Genomic DNA, 24,217 nt, shown 5'->3' with positions numbered 1-24,217 from the left:
AAATCACCTGAAGTGATAGTACCATCTTATCAGTTGCAGGTCAGAATGAAGAATAATTCCTTCAGTATTTGGAGAGACTTGTAAGTGAACGTTGAGATAGTTATTTCACAGTTGACACACACAGACATTGAAGAGTCTGTGCTACTCAAAACAGTATTATATAGCTGGAAGAAATAACCTGCTTTGGGATGCAGGGCCTGATATACTCCAGACGTGACTGTATTGTCTTGTATTTTTGTATATAGCCCTTCATCTGTCACACACATAGAGATCAGGAGGCCAGCATAGCCAGCAAGTCATGTCTGGAAGCTGTAGCTACAATTTGAGTTAGAAGGGAGCTGATTCAAATGGTTGATGCTAGGCAGGTGTAACCTGATTTATTTTATTTTTTTTTACCACAAAAAAAAAAACTTTCAAAGTTGTGTCCAACTTTGAAAGATGATGTAGATCATTATGAATAAATGAAGTAGCAGTTTACATCACTTGACCAAAGAGGAGGGTAAAAAAGCTTTATTTGTGTATCAGGCTCCTTCCAAACTGAATTCTTGAAATTGATGGAGAGTTTAAATGCAATGGTGAAACTGCATTTAAACTTTTTAGCTTTCAGGCAATACCATTTTGTTTTTGTGGACTACGTGATTCAGTTTTATAATAGATTTGGTGAATGATGGTTTCTGAGATTGGTATCAAGAATCTTTTTCCCTGTCACTTACACCACTGTGAGCACTGGACTGCAGTTCTCTGACCGGGTACACTTTGCATCCATGCAAATGACAGCTTAAGGTACAAGATAACTGTCCATTAGATCTCCTACACTTTGAGACATCTTAGACCACTGCTGGAGACACATGGTTGTAGAGAAGACAGGAATCTTAATTCTAATTTTGTAGGTTAGTCTTCAGTGCAGATATGCTGATCATCTGTTGTTTCATGTTGTCCATCAGCTTTGATGGGGTCTACCTAAGTTTACCACCTTCAGTGCCTATAGAGTCAAATAAAGGCTCTCAGCTTCTTGTTTCCCTGGATTTTGAAACAAGGACATATGTTGGATTGTCTTCATAATGTCAGGCTAGTGAGATTGCTCTGCAATTGCCCTAAAGCCCTTGATACTGTTACAGAGCTTTATTTTTTTCTCAAACAGGGTGAAATTGGACCTGCTGGTAATGTTGGCCCTACTGGTCCTGCTGGCCCAAGAGGAGAGATTGGACTTCCTGGTTCCAGTGGTCCTGTTGGCCCTCCTGTGAGTGACTTGCCAGTCTTTATCTATTGTAGATTCATGCATTTGAGACTTTGAATAACCAGTATTATTTTTTTCTGCCTTAATAGGGTAATCCTGGTGCTAACGGTCTTCCTGGGGCTAAAGGTGCAGCTGTAAGTATAGCCACACACACACTTATTTGCTTTAAGGAAAAAAAAAGCACAGCACATTCCAGTTAATGCCTCAGAAAGGTAATGAACTTACAATAGATTTTGTCTGTGTTGAACAGGGTCTTCCTGGTGTTGCTGGTGCTCCTGGTCTGCCCGGTCCCCGTGGTATTCCTGGTCCTCCTGGCCCTGCTGGTCCAAGTGGTGCTAGGGGACTTGTTGTAAGTGACTTTGGCTACTTCATGTCTCCATTTGAAAACTGGATACAGCATCCATCATTGTAGAAACATATCTGGAAGAAAAATTTTTTACATTTAATATAGTCACTTTTGTTGCTTCAGTATGGTTGAGCATTGTAGCTTGTTTCTGCCTCTGAGAAACAAGCTTTGTACTCCCTTTGGGTGCAAGAAATGTTAAGCTCTGTCTATCTTGATGATATCAACAGAGATGTGGCAGCAGTCTCACAATCAGACCATCAACGGGTATCCTCAGTAGAGGAACTAGCTCAAAATGTTTCTTAGTTCGATTACAAAAATTCTTAAACATCTTCAACATGTTTATTTTCATGCCCATTAACCCTAAAACACAGTTACATTAACTGTCTATATCAAAATAGAGTCAGGCATGACTCTGGATGAATAGAAATGTTTTTGTTTCATGAAAAAGTTGTACAGGTAGAAGAAAGATCCTAGAATTAAGCATCATTCTAAAAATTTCTTTATGTTGAACTGTAGGGTGAACCAGGACCTGCTGGTGCCAAGGGAGAGAGTGGTAACAAGGGTGAGCCTGTAAGTATGGCAATTTGTGAGTGTTGTTTTAGTGAATAGTTTCATAGTACCTGTAGCTCAGCATTTGATTTGTTTTCCTCTCTTGGCTGAAATAGGGTGCTGCTGGCCCCCCTGGCCCTCCTGGTCCAAGTGGTGAGGAAGGCAAGAGAGGAAGCAATGGTGAACCTGGCTCTGCTGGTCCCCCTGGCCCTGCTGGTCTAAGAGTAAGTTTTCTTTTCATGTTCCAGAAGTAAAAACAAAAAGGAAAGAAGAAATAAAGCTAGATTCACAAAGGGAAATTATTTTATTATAAATGATTAAATTTGTGCTAATGCAACTAGACAAAAGATGTTTTGCTATTCTGAGCTTTTTAATTTGTTGGGACCAATCCTGTTTTTGCTTTGCATTAATGCCGTTTATTATCTTCTCCCTAAGTTAATTATAGGTTGCTTTGCATTATCTATTGATCAGTATTTAGAGAATTGGCACTGATTTTGCTATAAAGCTTCATGATAGGATGTAAGTGCTTGAAAGAGACAGTTAGATCACATGTAGTGTGAGGGAGAGATTTAAGTTCAGTGTCTTCAAGGGTGTCTGTAGCACTCATCGCTGGGTGAGGAAAGCACACAATGGCTTTCAAGGGACATGTAGCTTTGTGCAGGTGCAGGAGTAGGAATTCAGTGGAAAAGGATAGGAAAAAAAGGCAATGCTTTCATCAGCTTCTTATGTTAGAAGTAAGGTTTCAGTACTGCACCTTGCATGGGTTGTACAGGGTCAAAGAGAAGCTAGTAACGCTGCAGAGATGTGAAGGTGAAACACCTGCAAGGTTGTGTGATCCCAGCTGAAAATGCACTCGTAAAAGCAGATTAGTGTTTAAAGAAATAGAAAGGGAGAGGGATTTCTTTCACAATATGCTGAGCTGTGCATGCCCAGAGCTGCACTTATGTCATATTTAGCAGATCTACTTGAAAAGCTGAAATTTAGCCAGCACTATCCACCTCACAGGAACAGTTCTTTCTTTCTCTTTTTAAATTTGATCTGTATTCACTTGCAGGGTGTGCCTGGATCTCGTGGTCTCCCTGGAGCTGATGGCAGAGCTGGTGTCATGGTAAGACTTGTCTCTGAGTCACTGTTTCTAAACCACCTTCTTTTATATACAAATGTGTGATGTTTTTTGCTACCTTTTCCTAATTCTGTTTCTTTTGTTGTTAGGGACCTGCTGGTAACCGTGGTGCTAGTGGTCCTGTTGGTGCTAAGGGTCCTAATGGTGATGCTGGCCGTCCTGGTGAGCCTGGTCTTATGGGTCCAAGAGTAAGTTTGAACTGTGCAAAAAGAAAACTATGTACATTCTGTGGATACAATTATTCAGAAATTCAGGAGGAAGTGATTAAGCAGCATCAAAATGTTTATTGAAATTCATTTCTTCAGTATGTGACACCATCTAATTGCCTTGGTCATGGAGCAGCATCCCCTTGTACTGGATACTCCACTGACTTGTTCTGCTTGTTATTATTTACAGAATGGGATCATTAAGATCACAGTTGAGGTGTATGTGTCCTCTGAAACTAACTAAAAAAGGAGCACATCATACTAAAATGATATGACTGATCTCAATTATTTCAATTTTATTTTGCTGATGATTTCACTGAGAACAGCCATTCACTGAAAACAGCCATCCACTTTGGTGGTTCTGGATCCACTCAGATTATGCCCATATCAATGACTTTTGTCCTTTTAATTTTTCCCTTCTTATTCACCTCTCAAGAAGTGAGAGTTTTCAGTGCATTTGTGAACTATTACGTGTCTGCAAACTTTCTGCTGAAGTAGAACCTAAATCAGTTTGTCTAAGCAGCACAGACAGTAACCTCAGTCATTTTCAGCTGCAAGGAAGCACGCACCAACAAATTAAATTTCAGTTTAGATGAGATGTGAACTCAACAGCACACACAGTCCTAATGTGTGTGTGCATGCACGTGCACATTTGTAAAAAAAAAAAAAGAATGTATGGACTAAATGTTGGCTACTTTGATTGCCTTCTAAAAACATGAAACCTTTCCTTTCTCAGGGTCTCCCAGGTCAACCTGGAAGCCCAGGTCCTGCTGGCAAAGAAGGTCCTGTTGTAAGTACTCTGGTTTAATTGTTTCCCTAGTGCATGCAAAGCATAAATGGAGATATAAGAAGCAGAGATCTGAACTCTAACACAGCTACTTAAAAACAGTGGTTAATTACTACTTAATTACTACAAATTACTACTTAATTACTCAAAAGATATGTAAAAAGACTTTCCATTCATTTCTGTGGGTCTTAGATGGTGTCTTTTTCCTGTAAGGGGAAGAAGAAATATAGAGCTCTATAAGGAAGGACTGCAGGTGCATGTGATGCACGATCAGTGTTTAAAAGTTAAATGACAGACTTACTGTGAGTATACTTTACTCCACCAGTCATTTCATAGGTGTGTTTTCTTTTTCTAGGGTTTCCCTGGAGCAGATGGTAGGGTTGGGCCAATCGGGCCAGCTGGTAATAGAGGAGAACCTGGCAACATTGGATTCCCTGGACCAAAAGGTCCCACTGTAAGTACAGTAGAGAAAATTTCTATTTCCAGAGTAAGGTGTAGGTCCACAGCTCTTAACAATCAAATGCATCTGCATCTTCCTGTACTGTCTATTGGAAGGCATTTACTTACTTTCAGGAATCCTATCTTAAATTTCTTTCTAATGATCTAAAATATGACTAAAGAAACAATAATATACTTTATTTAGTAATATTTGGAAATTGAAGTGATGAGATTAATCATTTCTGCGTGATTCTGCGTTATCATGTTCTTTTTATCATTTATATATATAAATAACTTGATAAAAGTTCTGTAGAAAATGAAATCTTTATTTTTGGAGTACAATCCCAATTCTCTCTTACTTTAGAAGAAAGCTACCAGCAATTTCAGTGGGGCTATTGATATGACCTACAGATGAAACAGATAATAGTTCTTTCCCTGGATGTGTGGTATTGCTGTGTACTCACATACACTCATGGATATTAGTGTATTACATACAGAACTACACAGCATATCAGAAGCTTGCATTATTATTTCAAAAGTGATCAGATGAATTTTGAAAAGAGAAAATATTTGCATGGTTGTTCTTTCTCTCTGATTCAATTAACAAGCCAGACACAGGTTTTTTGTTTTTGTTTGTTTTCTTTTATGAAAGAAATGGTATAAATCTTTCGTCAAGGAGAGGTATTGCCTTCTGTCCAGCAGTATAATCTGAATCTTGTATGAAGTCTTTAACTTCTGTGTTTTGCTTTTTTTTTTTTTTTTTTTTCCTTCAGGGTGAACCTGGCAAACCTGGTGAAAAAGGCAATGTTGGTCTTGCTGGCCCACGGGTATGTAGATATTTCTTCTTTATTAATCACCAGAGAGGAAAATATGGATTTTCAAAGCCTCTTTATGATAGCACTGTTTTGTGCAAGCATGAAGAGGTGATGAAACAGGAAAGTGCATTGGAATGCATTCATATAGTTTCATGTCAGTGGAGACTGTTACTTGAGGATTAATATTAATGAAAATCAAAATGACTCTTGTTAGATATTGAATAGATAACTGATTATTGGGTATTAGCTTCCTATTAAAAGGAAAAAATAGCAATTCCTCTACAAATTTTTGTGGAGGGTGTATAGTTTCTAATTTGCTCTGTGAATTTGCAGCACTTTCTTACTGATAGTTGAGATTTGCAAAATCTTCCATTTAAGGAATCAAATAATTGACCTGTATTGGGAAAAATGCCATCTACTGGGGAGATTCTGTATCTGTAATTCTGAAGGGATTTTTTGTAAGGTTAAAGGTATGCAATAACCTAAAATTATCTATTGCAATTTAATTTTGTAAGCATTTGTATAACCTTTTGGTAATGAAGCTCTTATGAGCAATTGAGTAAGTTGGAGAAACCTAGGGCTTCAACTTAAATGTAGCAGTATAAGTTCAGAATAAGCAGGCAGAGAACTTTGGTTTTGTCATGGAAGAGCTTTAGACAGATGCTACTCTTAACAAATAAAAGCTTTGATAACAGCTTTCTGCTTGAACATATTTAGGGTGCTCCTGGTCCTGAGGGAAACAACGGTGCTCAGGGTCCTCCTGGTGTCACTGTAAGTAGCAGCCTCCACAAAAATCCAATTTGTGATTTATTTTTCATCACTGTGGCCTCTTATTTTCAAATTCATGTTCTTCTATCCAGGGCAACCAAGGTGCAAAGGGTGAAACAGGTCCTGCTGGCCCTCCAGGCTTCCAGGTAAGAAGCTACGTACTCTGACCAATCTTGCCTATGGTTTACAAAGCATAAAGTTCTTCTGCCTTAACTTTATTTGCATCCTTGTTTCTTTATGCTTAGGGTCTGCCAGGTCCCTCCGGTCCAGCTGGTGAAGCTGGTAAACCAGGAGAAAGGGTGAGTAACAGATAAAGTACTGCACAAATAGAGATGTGTGTTGCATAAGCCTTACGTTAACAGCTGTGGTGAAGCACAAGTCCATTGGATCCATTTGCCAAGACAAAGCAATCTGTGTAATATTCAATGTTTAATAGTCCCTTTTTTTTGAAGTTATCCACAAATAGAGAAGCAATACACACACTAGGCACTCACAGCATACTTAAAAAAAAATTCCTTTATTAAAAAGGGAAAAAAAAAAAGTTATTTGCTTTTGAGGCCACAAGCAACAATAAAACATCCTCAGCAAAAGACAAGACAGCACATGAAGATATTGTATTCCAGATTTCCTTTGAAATCTGTGTGGTTCAATCAAACAGGAATTACTCTATATATCCCTTAAGTTTGTAGTTACATCATTCCATGGCCCATGGTGAGAGTTTCCCCTGCGTGTACCCTGACCAAAAAAGCTTGAAATTTAATAGCTCTTTTCACATGAGAAGTGCATCTCTTAGCATGTGTGCTCTGAGATTTTCTGCAGTTATATGAGAACAGCTTATGTATCTAAAAAAAACATTTAAATCTGAAGATTTTCAGTATACTGCTGAACGTTGAGAAGCACTTCTATTTACTGCTAAGAAACAAAGTTCAAAAGTTCAATTTGGGTCAGTAAGTTTGCTCTTGAAATAACCTTTATCAATCCATATCTTTTCTTCCAGGGTCTTCATGGTGAATTTGGTGTCCCTGGTCCTGCTGGCCCAAGGGTGAGTGACTCATCTGAAATCTAGTAGAAACTTGTCTTAACGAAGTGTATAGAATTAATAGGAACTATATGAACTTAGAAGTTTCTCAAGACAAATGACTTTTCTTGAGTACAGAGTACCATATATTGCAGCAGACTACCTAGAAGCAGAATTTTTTCTTCTTTCTACTTCTCAGGAAATATCTGATAATATAATACAGTAGTTGCCATTGTTAGTATCCTTCTGGATAAGGAATACAAATATTACCCAACTATGTCCTGATGAGCTGGTCTAGTACATTTATGTTAACTTATCAGTGGGAATGTGGGTGACAAAAAACTGATCCTATAGTTAACTCCATTGCCATCTACCCAAAGTAGTAGATTTATAAACTTCATAAGTTCAGTTATACCACCCTGCCAGCCAGCTTCTGCCTCTCATGTGATGTTGTGAACAAATGGTAGGCTGAATCCAGAGCCTGGAGAAGTCATTAGAAGATACTGCCCTCAGCTCTCTTTACTCCTGATCTGTGAATAAATGGCTGTAGAGAGCTTTGTGTGGAGGCTTTCCTGCCTTGCAGAAAAATCCATTTACACAGAGCAACAAGTACATTTCAGTTTATAAAATGCTCAATTATTTATTTTCTTTCTGAATCTCTTTCTAGAAAAGTTGGTATTTAAACTATTGCTTCCTCTTCTCTCTGACCAAAAGCATTCTGCCTTTCAGTCTAAATGTATTTGTGAGTGACAAATATTCCCATTCATTCTTAATGTCAGTCAGCTGTGAGGCTGTTAGTAACTGTTTTCTTTAAATTTTCATTTTGCTAATCTATCCATCCCAAGATCCCTTTACCACTGTAGGAGCAGTACAAGCAGCTTGTACTCAGCGAGACTGTATTTCATTCAGTATTCCAAATTAGGTCTTACCAATGCTTAGTATAACGAAACTAGCACTTCCTAAAAGTTCCCTGGTGTTTGCACAAGGTCTCATTGGTGCTTTTCTGAGTGTGTCATCTCTCCCTGAGTCAGTTACATTGATCATGTTCTTGCTCTAACCTTCAGATTCTTTTTCTCAACAACTAATGAAAGTTTCCATTATGCCCTATCAGATTATTCACTACTGTTCAGCTTGATTACAGTGGGATAATCTGAGCCTTTTTTTTTTTTTTCAGTAAAAGTTATATACATTTGATAATCTGCTGTGCATTTGAGCCTGGTTTCTGGTTATTTCCAGTTAATACCTTGTTTGAAATTTATCCTTATACCTGTTACGTTGTTCAGGTCCTATTAATAGGTTTTAGTTGCCACCTTTATTCTCTGGTGGCATTTGCCACTGTTGAAACAATTTGCCAATTTCTGTGGCCCTCATCTTACTAGAATCCATTGTCTGACCTCAGATTTGTACTTGGCTTTGTATCAAAAGCTAAATCCACTTTTTCCAACCAGTTCAGTGTGCATCATTCTGATATTAATAGTGGTTTGTTCAGCTGAAAATGCATCATAGTGTCACTGCTACCAGTCAGTGCTTTTAAATCTCTAGCCTACAGAATGACTAAGGGAAAAACTCAAATCAGACTGTCTCTCATAGGGTGAGCGTGGTCTTCCTGGTGAAAGTGGTGCTGTTGGTCCTGCTGGTCCTATCGGAAGCCGTGGTCCATCTGGCCCACCAGGCCCTGATGGTAACAAGGTATGTCTTCTCCAGCTACCACTGCATCACTGTTGAATTGCTGAGGAGGGCGGTCAGAAACCTTCTTCACACAGTATAAATGATTGCTGCAAGCAGTTAACCTGCAGATATCATAGGTGCTGGGCCCTTTCATCAAATAGTTAATCTCCATGATGGCTAGTCCATACTAATATGGAGGGGTTTTTTTGTTTTGTTTATCACTGAGAATGGAATGGGAGCTTCAATTTTGAATGAACTTGTATACTGATTGATAGTTGGGAATACTGTTACTCAGATTTTGGCTAAAATTCATACTAACCTGTTTATACCTACCTGAGAAAAGAAGTTCTCGTGTAAGCAATGTTTTTCCAAAAAACATTGGCATGATAACGCATGGTCATCTGCCAAAATAACACTGGATGGATGCTACTTGAGTGTGGGGCTCAATTTTCAAGATCTTCTGTGGTATTTCCACTAAGGTTTAGTTTGGAATTTGGTACCACAGAATCAGTGAGAAATAATGTCCACCATCTTTGCTAGCTGAAAAATTAAAAATAACTAAAGACCGAATACCACTACTCAGTGTATTTACAAGGACACAGAATGATGGGCCTATAAAGTAAAGACAGTTTTGTTCCATATTGCAATATTGTTCCCTGTTTCACCATCTCTTAAACAACTGTTGCTGCTAGGGTGAGCCTGGCAACGTCGGTCCTGCTGGTGCTCCTGGTCCCGCTGGGCCTGGTGGAATCCCAGGAGAGAGAGGTGTTGCAGGTGTCCCAGGAGGCAAGGGTGAGAAGGTAAGGCTGATGATCTTCGTTATATGTGCACAGGTCTGGGAAAAGCTTGAATTTCACTAACTGAAAAAAATGCAGGTTACCCAAATACAACTTCTATTTGCTGTGACTGTATTTCATGGTGTCTCATTAAATCTCAGTAAGTAAAGGTTGTGTTGGTTCAACAGATTGCAGCCTTAGTACATCAAAATATTATCATTTTGGTCTTTGCTCAGCATTTAGAATTGGTGTAAGTGGCAGGCAGGGCTTCGCAGGGTTGAGTAACAAAGAGCTTAACTTTTGTGAAAGCCATGTTAAATCTGAATGCAGGGTTTACAGCAGGAGTGGGCATATGGATATATGGATCATGAAGAGAAGAAAGTCTGATCAAACCCATAACAGCTCTACTCTGATGCAGTACATATGATGTATAAATGGTTTAGTGAGAACTACTGGTGATAGGTGGATGGTTGGACTTGGATGATCTTTCCAACCTTGCTGATTCAATGAAATTAAAAAAATAAAATTGTGATTGTATCAGATGTGTATAAAAGCAGAAAATTTTAGCCAAGGTAAGCACTTACATAAAGCCATGAAGTCTGTTTAAGTGCAAGTCCTGTTGCAAATTCTGCTTTATTCATATAATTATCTATAAAGTGGATTTTTGTCTTGTTAGATACACCTTGTTCCAAATTCTTATTTAAACTTTAAACTGAGATTTCTATGCATTTGTTTTGACTAAAATATCTACAACTGCATTTATTCTAAATTAATATTAAGTAAGATGAAAATTGCTTGCAACTTTTTATTAAAACTATATACTGGCATGCAGATTAATGCAGAAGAGTAGGATTTCTTCAAAAAGAAGAGAACAGAGTGCTGGTCTGACTTTTTGACACTAGTGATGACCTAGATACTATTTTTCTTATATAACATACACACCCTTTTACATGACCACTCATGATTTCATTTTTTTATCAGTTCTTTCCTCGCTTCAAATACAGTTCATAACATGAGTCCCCAGGAAAAAATTATATTTGGTTCTTCTGTGACCAAAAGAAAAGGGGTTTTGAGGTAATATTTACGTTCACCATTTGGAATTGACATTGATTTGATTTTGAATTTTTAATTCTTGGAACTTGGGAGAAACAAAATAGGTTTATATATAATAAAAGAGACAAGATTATAATTCTGTCAAATTCTATCGATCCTCTTGGTCTACACATTTTATCTTTGCAAATACATACTCAGCAATAAGAATGAAACCAGTCTAAGTCCATTCCCAAACCAAAACCAGCAGAAGTATCTCTAATACGTGTGCACTCCGTGAACAGCTCAGGGCTTCCTTTTGACAAACTGTTTTCCATACTACTGATATAATGCTTGTTTCCTCTCTGTGTTTGTTTTAGGGTGCCCCAGGTCTGAGAGGTGATGCTGGTGCAACAGGCAGAGATGGTGCCCGTGTAAGTATCTTTTGGTTCTAATTGAGTTTACCTTGCTGCACCTGACCCCATAAGTGACTAAACAGGATATTTATGACTTATTTTCCAGCGTATTCCTTTCCCTCTTACAGCTGCTTGCTTTTGGTGCAAGTCAGTATCACAGTGTAGCCCCTTGTCCAGGATGTGTGAATTTGAGGAGTGAGAGGGAAGAGATTGCTCTTCATGCATTGAAGCAGAGATATGACATTGGCAGAGATCACTGTTTCATAGACAGCTGTCAGTGTGATGTCCTCTGGAACATTATGGGCTCAGCCCTTATATCCAATTGTAAAGGCAGCCTGCAAAGCCATGCAACATTAATTTGACATTTTGGCTGTTTGTCCTAGATTTCATACTTCAGGAGGAGAATAACAGCGTAGACTTAATATATTTTACCTAACCAGGTGTCCTTTAAAGAATAACTGAAATAAAGTCACATGCCTATCTCTAGGAGAAAAGAGCAAAAAAATTTAACTAGTCACTCTTGCTTACATTTTGTCCTTCTCTTATCCTGTAGGGTCTCCCTGGTGCAATTGGTGCTCCTGGCCCTGCTGGTGGAGCTGGAGATCGGGTAAGTTTGCTCTTTGAGTGAAAAGTGTCTTGTTTATACAGTTTATCCACAATATGAACATTTAAGAGGAATTTTCTAGTCTAATACAAAACTTGCACAGCAAAACAAGGTGGAATTATTTTCTAAGTTCTCACATCATGGGAAGCAAGTGTTACTGGGAGTTTGCCATTGCACCCCATATCTTTTCTTAAAAGGCCAGGGGATGGATGGAAGTATATCTATACAGCAGTGTTTTACAGAGGAGATTCAGATTTGAGCTTTGTCTGAGTTCTTTCCAATTGAGGCTACAGTGCTCTTCACACTGTGGGAAGAGGTTCTGATACGGTGTTGAACAACCACACATTAGAGCCTAATGACTCTTTATCCTGTCCAAGTATCATTAGAAGTTGTTTTTAACATGGGGTACACTAAAACAAAGACATGGGGAGATAGACTATATGCATCAGTACCACAAGATCTGCTTTGACAAGTGTGGCCTTCCCCCATATTGTGTCTCCTGTCTATTTCAGGGTGAAGGAGGTCCTGCTGGTCCCGCTGGTCCTGCTGGTGCCCGTGGTATTCCTGTAAGAAGCAATTCCTTCAATTATTTTGTTCTATCAAAGATGTGATACTCAGAGAAGTGCCCTTGTAAAGCCAATTCCAACTAGTTCTCATCTTCTCTTTAGGGTGAACGTGGTGAGCCTGGTCCTGTGGGTCCTAGTGGATTTGCTGGACCTCCTGTGAGTATTTTTTTCATTTTCCTCTTACTGATGCCACGCTGTTCCTTTACTTTCTTAGCTTGCTCTTCCAACTCCTTATTCTGTATTTTTTCTGCCTACAGGGTGCAGCTGGTCAGCCTGGAGCTAAAGGCGAGCGTGGGCCTAAGGGACCAAAGGGTGAAACTGGACCAACAGGTGCTATTGGGCCAATTGGTGCTTCTGGACCACCAGTAAGTGAACAGTATCTTTGTAAAAGGAATGGTTCTTAAGTGTGCTATGCAAGCAATGTGCTAACCTGAAGGCCTCGGAATTTTGAAAAGGTAATTAAAAAAAAAAAAAGAGGAAACTATTTCAAATTGGTTTGTGAAGGAAGTCAACATTCTGGTTTTCACATATTATATAATACCTTATCAGTCTATTTATGTGGGCTGAGATCATGAGTCTGAAACTGAAATGAAGAGGAGAAAAAATAGTTTTCAACTTGTGCTGAAGATCAGCAAAATCAGTCTATCTCGAACCATTCAAAAGGTGTTTGTGGGTAAGTTCCTGAGATGAGGACCTTGATAACCTTCCTCTTAAAAACAGAATGTGCTACTGCAGTCTGACTTAGATTCAGTCATTGCAGGTGCATATGTGCAAATTTGTGCATGCCCTTGCAAATAAGCTTATAATGTAGCCCAAAGGTATACACTGTTTCGCATGCAGCCTTCTTACTGGCTTATTGGTGGAAATGATGCAGAAAGTGAGACCTTGGTATATGAAATACTCCAAAGTTTTGTAAGAGGACATAGGCAGAGGTTCTTACCATATGTTTCTGTAAGACCAATACCACATCTTGAAACTACATGACTGCAGCAGTCATACTGTGCAAACAGAGGTCCTGCTGTTCTTTGCCTTACTCTACACCTTTCACATTTTACTTACAGATTTGCTTAGATTATGTACCGTTGCCAAGGCAGATTTGTTTGAATCATGAATGCCTTATGCAACTCTTCAGTCCTTACCATATTGAGTTAAGAAGTACGTTAAATTTTTCTTCCCCTAATATCAGTACATTGTTTTGTTGCCCAAAAATCTTCAATTAAAGTAAATGACAAAATTCTCTTTCTTTTTTGTAAGGGGTCAATCTCATTGCTTACTTTCTCTTATAACAAGTCTTTGCTTATCTGTCTCTTTCTCCCCTTTGCACATAGGGGCCTGTTGGTGCTGCTGGTCCTGCTGGCCCGCGTGGTGACGCTGGTCCTCCTGTAAGTCTTCAGACTTTTACCATTTGCTTTGTTGCTTTCCATGAAGTCATTGTTTCCTTTAAACTAATTTTTCCTTTTGACTAATATTTTTAGGGCATGACTGGTTTCCCTGGTGCTGCTGGAAGAGTTGGTCCTCCAGGCCCTGCTGTAAGTATCTGATGGAGAAGTTTTAGTGGAAGACAAGTCTGAAGCTGTACTGGTTAGGGATAATCCTCATTTTTGTTATATGACTCAAATTCTGACTTTACTAGAATTGCTTCAAAACTTTACAAGACTGTATAAGACAGAATAAATGCTTAATTTCCAGTCCACGAGGTTTTTTTTCAAAAGCTAACAGGCATCCTTCTGCATCTTGAAGTTCCTTGCCTGTTGTAAAAATTTGGCTTTTTTTTTCCTTTTATTCACTGAGAGTAACTGCATATATATTGGTTTTGAGTGGAATAAGGTCATATCCTTCCTCAAAAAGAATGTAGAGATTACTTCATTTCCACACTTTCTAAAGTATCTGCAGTTCCAACTGATGCCCAAAGCAGGGAAGCTTCTCATTGTCTGTGAAAGTGACTGACTTTCTTTTTTTAGCCCAAACTTCTTATTTCCAATTTTTTTTTTTGTAAAGTTTACTTTTCACAAAGGTGTTCCAAGCCTTGGGAAGAGGTATTTCTTTCCTGTATTTTAAATCACACTATCCAAAGCTAAACAATCCTGCTGAATGGAAAGTTGTAGGTTTTTTTTTTTCCCTGAAGACTTTATAGTTAACAATGAATGGGTCTAGAGCCAAATCAATATTTACATGCAAAATTTTGCCACGTTCCCTAATTCAATAATCTGCTGATTCCAGCTCTGCACTGCTTAACAGAAGTAGGAGTAGTTGCTGCTCCAAAGCAGCTGATCACCTGCTTATTGGAAAGCACCATTTCTGTGCATGGCTTGAAGCTTACTCTCTTCTCCCTAGTTCTGGGTCTCTGTTGTAATGATGACAGGTTCATGCTCTATCCTCTAGGGCATCACTGGTCCCCCTGGTCCTCCTGGCCCAGCTGGCAAAGATGGTCCAAGAGGTCTGCGTGGTGATGTTGGTCCAGTTGGCCGTACTGGTGAACAGGGTATTGCTGGCCCACCTGGCTTTGCTGGTGAGAAAGGTCCATCTGGAGAGGCTGGTGCTGCTGTAAGTAATGTCTTGTTACAAATGTCTCTCTTTGTGTAAATGCTACAGCTACTAAGATACCTCTGGCACTTTTGAAGGGCATTTCTCCTATACCAAATTTAGCAAAGTATTTAAGCAGTCGCTCCACTGAGATTCAGGAAATTATTTATATGGTATGTTTGACAAACGTACCTTAAAAAGTGAGCAGTACCTGTGTCAAGTATCTTGTAGAAGTATCTCTTCATGTGAATTACCTCTCTACTGTTTCTCAATGCAAATATATAGAAGCTTGTTCTGTGATCTGTAGAGGTTACAGCTCAGAATAAAGTTCTCACTGTCACTGTTGGACATGTACATTAAAACTTCTTAAGGGACCATTGGAAATTATACTTTGCTTTCTGGGGCAAAAGCAGTACATTTTCTAGTTTTGTTGTAAGAAAATATAGTTGTACTAGAGGGTGTGACTGCAATTAGGAATAATGATCTTTCAGGATGATTACTTAAGCTAAATCTAGCAGCACATGCTCAGATTTTAAGGAAATTGAAAAGTCTCTTAACTAAACAGCCTGTGCCTTTTCAGAGGATCAGTAATGAGCTCTAAGGCTTGTGGGGAGATGTCATATACCATCTAGGTACCTCCTGAGGCTGTCACTGAATTAGATGGTCAGTTTCTTTACTGTGGAATTCCCTCAATACAGTCATCTTCTCCATTCTGAACACTCCAGTTTTCACCACTCACTGTTAATGAATGTGAATGGCATAGTAGAAGATCTTTTCCATAAAGGAAAAGCAAATTGGGGGTAGAATATAATCAACATTACTTTCTTACAAACCTTTAGCTTTGATCTTCTGCCTTGGTCATAAATCTTTTCATCTGGAAACTGGCAGTGACCCACGTGGAGATCTTTGGGAAATAGTTATAGAACAAAATAAATGAGAAATGTGGAGGGACTTTTTCCCCCTGATAATAATCATCTTTTCATGTCACAGGGTCCTCCTGGTACCCCAGGTCCTCAGGGTATTCTTGGTGCTCCTGGTATCCTTGGTCTTCCTGGCTCTCGGGGAGAACGTGGTCTTCCAGGCATTGCTGGAGCAACAGTGAGTATTTGACTCATTAACTGCCTTAAACTACAAAGTAAAATGCTGAGGTCTCCTCTAAAGGAATATTGGAGGACAGGAGGTATAGATTCTGTTGTTTTCATTGCTGCTGCAAACAGATCTTGGTTAAATGGAGCCTATAGACTTGAAGTGGAAGAAATTATTGCTTACTGCAGACAAACAAGACTTGTGCCTGCAGGTGAACATATTTTTGAATGACATTAGAAGCATCCATTCTTAGCAAGACATAGAAGAACTAGGAACTTAAATACGAAGATATTTGCTATAGTTTAATACATTTCTCTTTGTTTGGTTCTGTTTCACTTCCAGAACTGACTGCAAAAGAAATGTTTCTCTTAGATACAGGCTGACAGTTTCACAAGACTGATTTTTGTTGTATTATAATACATTTTGTTACTACTGTTCCTGTATTAGGGTGAACCTGGTCCCCTGGGTGTTTCTGGTCCTCCTGGTGCTCGTGGTCCCTCTGGTCCTGTGGGTTCTCCCGGTCCTAATGGTGCTCCTGGTGAAGCTGGTCGTGATGTAAGCTATGACTTCTTTCTTCTCCAAGATTGCTTTACTTTTGTTCTGAGTCAAAGACAAACACACAGGGAAAACTGAATGCAATTGGATGCTGTTCTGCTAGCAGACTTTTACCTTCCAGTGTCTTCAGGGAAAACAGTAGCAGGATCCCAATACACACATCCCATATTTGGCAAGGTCTAGAACAGAGGGAACCTCCTCATTATGGAGCTAATTTCAATCCTCTTCTCCAGTAGCACTGACTAGTTGACAAATTCAAGGCATAAGTTGTGTGTGGGGTAAATTCTGGAGTCACAATCAGAATCTTTTGGCTTAATTGATGGAAAAGATTGAGTGGGAAGAAGCCTTAATTGTTGGAGCTGGTAAAAAAAATTACATCCCACACAACAAGCTTTTCTCTATAGAGAGGGAAGCTATATCAGGGAAGCTGGTTATCTGTGATTGCGTATCTATCTGACATGCGTTCCTTCACCATGAGATGTAAAGGAGGCTAAAAACATGGTGAGACAAACTCTGGCCTGTGTGGCAGATAGCGCTGAGCTCCACAGATTAACGCAGGGAGTTGAGGACCTGTATCCTATGTAGAAAGGGATATGTGGGAGTACTGCAATATAATAAACTGTCCCCTCTAATACCCTGCCTCATGGATGATTGTTTGGTGGACAGGGCCCTGCAACCAGCTTTTCATAGAGCAGTGAATAAACTTAACCATTCAACGTGGCCATCCAGGTTAGTAGTTCACTTTGAAGGGTATCCACACAGTGTCTAGGTATTGCTTATACTCTTAAGAGAAGTAAAATATTCATGTTATAGTTCTTAAGGATTTAAGATAAATTTTTCTCTGGGCATTATAAGGGAAGTTTATTTGATAATCTGAGGCAGTGTTAGCATAGAACTCCTGTACTGACTTTCTGTTTACAAAAATAGAACCAAAAATCATGAACTTTCTCCTATATTCATAATGTAAAATATTTGAAGGCCACCCTATGTTTTCTGAGAATGTTAATTTATTTAAGGGAATTGAATGTAAGATTTAAAACAAAGCTTACCTTCAGGATTCATGCTATTCTATCTCAGTGTCTATATCCCATTGGGAGTAATTAGTCTGGCACGAAGTTCTATGTGAGTTGAATATTGATGGAATACTGACTTTTAAATGGTACTTTAACAGGGCAATCCTGGAAATGATGGTCCTCCAGGCCGTGATGGTGCTCCTGGTTTCAAGGTGACTACTTGTTCCCTTTTATTTCATATTCATGAAAGAAATTTTCCAGTATGTATAAATCAGTAGTAACACAGCATCTCTCTTCTTGCATTCCCTTGTTCTCAGGGTGAGCGTGGTGCTCCTGGTAACCCTGGTCCCAGTGGTGCTCTGGGTGCTCCTGGTCCTCATGGTCAAGTTGGTCCTTCTGGAAAGCCTGGAAACCGTGGTGATCCTGTGAGTTGATGAGATCTTACATTTTTTGATTGATACAGGACTAACATTTGTCCATCCTACTTACATACATTATATATATAATGTGCATACATGTATGCATCAAAACCCTGTAATATCTGAATAACGACTTCTCTTTCTGTAGAGATAGGTTTAGCATGGAACCTTTATTAGGTATGATATACATCAATGATATTTTCTTGTTCCAGGGTCCTGCTGGTGCTGTTGGTCCTGCTGGTGCTTTTGGCCCAAGAGGTCTTGCTGTAAGTCTTCATTTCTATATACATTGCTACAGGAAGAGAAAACATATGCTTAATTATTAAGGACCCACAACTGCATTCAGCATAAAAAGTAGTTCTGTAAATATTTATAAACCTAGGATCTGGATTGTATCATGGAATTGAACCTGAAGCTTTTGAGATTCACACTTTTCCTGGGCATCTTTACAGGATGCACATAAATCTATCTGGGGCAACCTGTGGCATTATGTAGAATGCTTTTATATTAGTTCTTTCTTTGTCAGTAATATCTACTTGAAGCCTTCTCTGGCATGTGTATCCTTTCCTAGGGCCCACAAGGTCCACGTGGTGAGAAGGGTGAACCTGGTGATAAGGGACATAGAGGTCTGCCTGGCCTGAAGGGACACAATGGATTGCAGGGTCTTCCTGGTCTTGCTGTAAGTAAACCATCTTCAGTACTTCGACTTAGTTCTCTCTGCATCATGTTTCAAAGGCTGAAAGATCCAAACATTTGGTGCTCTCCTCATAATAGAGCAAATTTTATTAATGACTCTGATAGTTGATTTTAGAACTGTGAGTACCATTGCTTGCCCTGAAAATCAACTATATTTGACAAGAATTCAAAAAGCTCTGCCTTTTAGTGTTACTTCTTCTTTTCTGGTCAGAAATTGTAAAGCTTCTGTATCACAGAGAAACAAGTCATTTACAGGTTATCTTCCCTTTAAATTCTGGTATCCTCTTTGGGAATTTTGGCTCTTATTGTAAAGGCTTCTCTGGAAACCCTAAGAAACAATATAGAGACTTTTATAGGTTATCCTTCTAAACGTCTCTCTTCATTCTCTTTCCTCCTGCATTTTATATCCCAACTTCACTAATGCCAGTCATCCTAGATTTCCATTCTCTGAACCCAAATTAATCTGCTGATCCCCTCTTGAATTATGTTAATACATGATGTTGTGGCACTGCATTTTTTTTGAGTATGCATTTGTTTTTTCTAACAGGGCCAACATGGTGATCAAGGTCCTCCTGGTAACAATGGTCCTGCTGGCCCAAGGGTACGTGAATTTAAGTGTTTGCAAATAATTCTCCCATTCTTTTTATGGAATATATTTACTCATGTACATGAATTCCTATTTGTAGTGTTCCCTGTTGTCATTAAACTGATTGAGTTTCCTTCTAGGGTCCTCCTGGTCCTTCTGGTCCTCCTGGTAAGGATGGTCGCAATGGTCTCCCTGGACCCATTGGCCCTGCTGGTGTACGTGGCTCTCATGGTAGCCAAGGCCCTGCTGTGAGTATAACTTCTGTTGATTTAACACATTTAGGTAACAGTTAAACAAAAATCACTTCAAAATCTTAGTTCATAGAGAGAGGTATTTTTATTTCAAAAAGGATTTTTGAAATGTTGGTTATTGAACATTCAACATTTCCCTAATAGATCTAAACCTGAAGTCCTTGTTCATTTTTTATGGCTAGCAAGATGTGGTACTCCTACACAGTGCATCTTCTGCTTTAGTTCCCAGTAGTTACCACACAGCAGGTCCACGGGTCCTTCCTCAGATTATGGCTGATGGTGCTAAGGCTTCGGCAGGACAGTGCTTGTGTGGAAACACTCTGCTAAAAGAATCATATTTGTAAAACAACATTTCTTGTCTTTTGCTTTTGGAAAAACTTTAGGGTCCTCCTGGTCCTCCCGGTCCCCCAGGTCCCCCTGGTCCCAATGGTGGTGGATATGAAGTTGGCTTTGATGCAGAATACTACCGAGCTGATCAGCCTTCTCTCAGACCCAAGGATTATGAAGTTGATGCCACTCTGAAAACACTGAACAACCAAATTGAGACCCTGCTGACCCCAGAAGGCTCCAGAAAGAACCCAGCTCGCACCTGCCGTGACCTCAGACTTAGCCACCCAGAATGGAGTAGCGGTACGTCAGTGCCAGATGTTTGCCCTTTCTGGCTCAGCAAGTTATTTTCAGCTCATTAGCTTTCCTTGATGAAAGGTATCCCTGGTCAACCAGCAGAAGTACTAAATGGGCAGTGAAGTTCCTTCTGCCTCCAGTGAAAATGCATTTCTGTGAGGACAGTTGGAGACATTTGAAGTATCTACTGTTGTGCAATTATTGCAGTCTCTTTTAAAATAATGCAAAATGTTTAATCCTGGTTTTTGAATACAATTGATTTCTTACACATTGATGATCTAAAAGATGTGTTTCTTCCAGTTATCACAGTTAAGTACAGTACTGAAGTGATATTTGTGACCACAGAGTTCCTCTATCAAACCATTGAATATAAACTGAACGCAAGTGTTTCTTTCTTCAAAGGTTTCTACTGGATTGATCCTAACCAAGGCTGCACTGCAGATGCCATTAAAGCATACTGTGACTTTGCCACTGGTGAGACTTGCATCCATGCTAGCCCTGAAAGTATTCCAATTAAGAACTGGTACGTCAACAAGAACCCCAAGGACAAAAAGCACGTATGGTTTGGTGAAACTATCAACGGTGGCACTCAGGTATGTGATGCACTGGAGGATGATTGTTTCCTCCAATGCTTTCTGAAGAATTCCCTACTCGCTGACTCTCAGTGAACAAAACCCGTTATATAAACTCTTAGAGGAGAAATATGAAAAGGGGAACAATTTTTGTTTTATCTCAAGGGAATGGGGTTCCAGTGTTGACTTCAAGCACAATTTGCTAACAGGATTTCCTAGTATTGTTCTCATTTTCATCAGTGTCTGCAGATGATCAATTCAGCATGGCTAGTGGCTATTTGTAAGGGAATCCTGTCCTGGAATATGTTACTTTAGGACAGAGACAGTCCAGAAACTGAGAAAGCAAAAGCTATTTTATTACTATCTTTTTAAACTGGGATTTATTTTTGACATATTGCACCTAGAAATATCTTATTGCTCATAATGGATCCTAAGTGTATGCCCGTGTAGCACTCAGAATTGCCACTAAGTAAAATCAGTATGCCTACCTGCATGTCAGCTACTGTGCCAGCCTGCTGGAAAGTCCTTTTTATGACTAAGAACTAGTTTCATAATTTTTAAATGAAATTGAGTTCATCTTATGATGAAATCTCACTGTCCAAGGTCTATAATATAAAACCAAAAAAATTTATTACTGAATCAGAACAAGGGCCCTACATATTCTAGAGTCCTGTTTCTCACATTGGCTGAAAGCAGATGCTGTTAAAGAATATAAGGAAGCAATCATTCATAACATCCACAGACACTATTCTGTGAAACTAAAATTTGAAATAAAAGAATCAGGGCTTTCTTCAAGCAGGAGTTCTGTATATTTGAGGAAACAGTGAATTTCTCCTCTTTTGAATATGTTTGATCTTATCTTTAAATCCACATAAATTGCTTACAACAGTCATATCTTGGATCAGAGTTCTACAGCTTAACTCCACCCACTCCATGTGCCCACTAATTAATTCCTGCCAGTTCTGTGTGGTGTCTTCTAGCTCTTCAGTTGCAGTAGGCAATTGATCTCAGATGTCTGTGGCCTTTAATTCTTTCCTATTCCTACAGCAGCTATGCAAACATTCACTTTTCCCCAGCAATTCAATTGAGTGGGTTTCTTTGTCTTTTTCAGTTTGAATACAATGGTGAAGGTGTGACCACAAAGGACATGGCCACCCAACTTGCCTTCATGCGTCTGCTGGCCAACCATGCCTCCCAGAACATCACCTACCACTGCAAGAACAGCATTGCCTACATGGATGAGGAGACTGGAAACCTTAAAAAGGCTGTTATACTCCAGGGATCCAATGATGTTGAACTACGAGCTGAAGGCAACAGCAGATTCACTTACAGCGTTCTTGTGGATGGCTGCTCTGTAAGTATCACAAACTGTGGGCACTGTGATTGTACTGGTTGGTGAGGGCTGTGCTTTGATTCAGATTGTCAGTCAGACCAGAAAAATTTTACTCAGTGAGGATAAATCACCTACAGAAGCAGCTACGCCAGATCTTTAATGAATGGCAAAGAGTAGGGAACTAACAAATCCTTGTACTGTGCAGTGTGGCAAAGAAATGGAAAAGCTTTCCTGAGGAACCAGACCCAAATTCTGTGGAAACTGAAGTGTGCTGGGAATGTAGTACGCAAGGTGCAGGAGAGGCAGGGTCAAGTCTTCAGAAGATCAGGGAACATTTCCTGAGGATTTAATCAGCATGAAAACTATAGAAATGTAGGGCCTCACAAATGTTAATGTTTTCTCTGTATCCAAGTTCTGATTAGTTGGATATGAGCATCTTATTTGCAAACAGTGGCAGTAAAATTAAAATTCTTTCAGAAATGCTCCAGTTAGGTGAAACAATTTTCAGTTCTATGAACAATGCGATAACAATTCTAACACATCTTCTCTTGCAGAGAAAGAACAGCGAATGGGGCAAAACGATCATTGAGTACAGAACAAATAAGCCATCTCGCTTGCCCATCCTTGACATTGCACCTTTGGACATTGGTGGCGCTGACCAAGAATTCGGTTTGGACATTGGCCCAGTCTGTTTCAAATGAATGAACTAAAATTAACTTAAAGTCCCCCCCCAAAATTATTCTTTGTCATTTCTTTTTGTAATGAGAGCTGACTCCTTCCATTTCTTCTGTTCATCTACTTGCTTAAACTCTGGGCGAAAGAGAAGGAGAAGAATTGATTGGAGCATTGTGCAATGAAATTTAATACAGCCCCAAAAGGACTTGGAAGTCTTTCAAGATTTAACACCTTGCTTTGGGAAATGTCAACCTTTGTAAAGAAAAAAAAACAAAAAAAATAAAATAAAAATAAAAAATCATGAAAGTTTGCACCACTTGTGGCCTTTGACTGTCTTCCACAGACGAAGTTTAAAACCACAACTTCCAAAGGTTTAAACTACCTCATACATTAAACCAAGTGTGATCCACATCCTTTGTAGGCACTTTTCGACATCGTATGAGTTACTTTCAGTCCCACTCTGAATATAGTGGTGCTAATTTCATTATTCCGGAGTGTGTTTCCAATACTTGAATTCTGATGGTGCTAGCAGCAGTTAAAGCATTACTTCTCTGTTTCTTTGAAATCTGTCTCATCCCCAGCTTAAGCATGTGGATCGTTTTTCCTCATCTTTGTCCTTCCAAAATCAGGTGTTTCTGCTTCCAAATCTCATTTTCATCTTCTCCAATGGATAAAAACGAACCACCATTTCTCAAAAGGAAAAAAAAAGAAAATGTATTTTGTATATGTGAGATGTTTAAATAAATTGTGGAAAAAAAATAAAGCATGTCCAGTGTTCCAAAAGAAGGTATTGAGTGAGTAAAGTTACTTGCTTAGGTGCATCAGCAGAAATTCGTGCTCACAAAAAGAAGCACATCTTCATTATTTCTTAAATTATTGCTGTAAACTCTTTGCTTACAGCATTCAAAGACTTCCTTCTGCTGTCTCCTGGGTGTGATTGTCTAGTTGACCCTTCAATTCAACATCCCCTTTTGAGAAAGTCCTCAAGAAACCATGCCTGGTAGTATGTGAACTTCAGAAGTAGAAGAGATTCCTTCATTTTATCTGAATCCTATCCAAAATTAATGTCTAAAGGAAGGATAATCATCTCACTTTAAAGATGGAAAACGAGGGTTCTGTCTTGTGGAAAACACTGTGAAGAGAGCTCTGCTGCAATCAGCAGAGGTACATGCTTTTGAACTAACGTGGAGGAAGAGTTGGAACATCAGGATTTGTTAGGCCTTTATACTTAATTCAGTTGTGTATGAAAGAGATCTACCTACTGTTAAAGTTAACAATTGACTATCACAGTGAACGTGCTGAGAACCAAAGACTGTGTTTGGATGAGACCTTTTAAGATGCTGCTCTCATACAGCGCTTTTCTAAAAGCCCAAAATGAACAGCAGTTTCAACAGCTGTGTTCAGGCTTTGGGAGGGTCTTGAAAGGTGATGGAGACATCATATGCAAGACTGCGAGGACAACAGCTGAAGCAGGTAAGGGAAGATGTGAGATGGGCTTCATCAGCAGGAATCCCCAGAAGAAAGCCCAGAGAAAATAA

General features: G+C 39.3%; 1 protein-coding gene across 1 annotated transcript in view; it reads left to right on the top strand.

Moving 5' to 3' along the window:
• The window catches only part of COL1A2 (collagen type I alpha 2 chain), a 37,432-nt gene extending 13,990 nt beyond the window's left edge, over window positions 1–23,442 (top strand). The window contains exons 17-52 of the mRNA XM_065731285.1: window positions 1,142–1,240; window positions 1,327–1,371; window positions 1,488–1,586; window positions 2,100–2,153; window positions 2,249–2,356; window positions 3,187–3,240; window positions 3,345–3,443; window positions 4,198–4,251; window positions 4,604–4,702; window positions 5,460–5,513; window positions 6,219–6,272; window positions 6,362–6,415; window positions 6,515–6,568; window positions 7,267–7,311; window positions 8,878–8,976; window positions 9,648–9,755; window positions 11,141–11,194; window positions 11,730–11,783; window positions 12,293–12,346; window positions 12,449–12,502; window positions 12,604–12,711; window positions 13,675–13,728; window positions 13,822–13,875; window positions 14,729–14,890; window positions 15,860–15,967; window positions 16,403–16,510; window positions 17,682–17,735; window positions 17,841–17,948; window positions 18,155–18,208; window positions 18,514–18,621; window positions 19,186–19,239; window positions 19,365–19,472; window positions 19,859–20,105; window positions 20,502–20,692; window positions 21,783–22,025; window positions 22,559–23,442. Coding sequence (XP_065587357.1) covers window positions 1,142–1,240; window positions 1,327–1,371; window positions 1,488–1,586; window positions 2,100–2,153; window positions 2,249–2,356; window positions 3,187–3,240; window positions 3,345–3,443; window positions 4,198–4,251; window positions 4,604–4,702; window positions 5,460–5,513; window positions 6,219–6,272; window positions 6,362–6,415; window positions 6,515–6,568; window positions 7,267–7,311; window positions 8,878–8,976; window positions 9,648–9,755; window positions 11,141–11,194; window positions 11,730–11,783; window positions 12,293–12,346; window positions 12,449–12,502; window positions 12,604–12,711; window positions 13,675–13,728; window positions 13,822–13,875; window positions 14,729–14,890; window positions 15,860–15,967; window positions 16,403–16,510; window positions 17,682–17,735; window positions 17,841–17,948; window positions 18,155–18,208; window positions 18,514–18,621; window positions 19,186–19,239; window positions 19,365–19,472; window positions 19,859–20,105; window positions 20,502–20,692; window positions 21,783–22,025; window positions 22,559–22,705 — 3,303 coding nt within the window. The 3' untranslated portion in view covers window positions 22,706–23,442. The remainder of the gene's footprint in view (window positions 1–1,141; window positions 1,241–1,326; window positions 1,372–1,487; window positions 1,587–2,099; window positions 2,154–2,248; window positions 2,357–3,186; window positions 3,241–3,344; window positions 3,444–4,197; window positions 4,252–4,603; window positions 4,703–5,459; window positions 5,514–6,218; window positions 6,273–6,361; window positions 6,416–6,514; window positions 6,569–7,266; window positions 7,312–8,877; window positions 8,977–9,647; window positions 9,756–11,140; window positions 11,195–11,729; window positions 11,784–12,292; window positions 12,347–12,448; window positions 12,503–12,603; window positions 12,712–13,674; window positions 13,729–13,821; window positions 13,876–14,728; window positions 14,891–15,859; window positions 15,968–16,402; window positions 16,511–17,681; window positions 17,736–17,840; window positions 17,949–18,154; window positions 18,209–18,513; window positions 18,622–19,185; window positions 19,240–19,364; window positions 19,473–19,858; window positions 20,106–20,501; window positions 20,693–21,782; window positions 22,026–22,558) is intronic.
• Window positions 23,443–24,217: the final 775 nt, after the last annotated feature.

This window comes from Cyrtonyx montezumae, unplaced genomic scaffold (genome assembly GCF_038088225.1).
Source record: "Cyrtonyx montezumae isolate F1298 unplaced genomic scaffold, pur_monq_1.0 scaffold_14, whole genome shotgun sequence".
NCBI classification, from domain to species: Eukaryota; Metazoa; Chordata; class Aves; order Galliformes; family Odontophoridae; genus Cyrtonyx; species Cyrtonyx montezumae.
The sequence above is the reverse complement of the archived record's forward strand: the minus strand, read 5'-3'. Positions and strand labels throughout refer to the sequence as shown.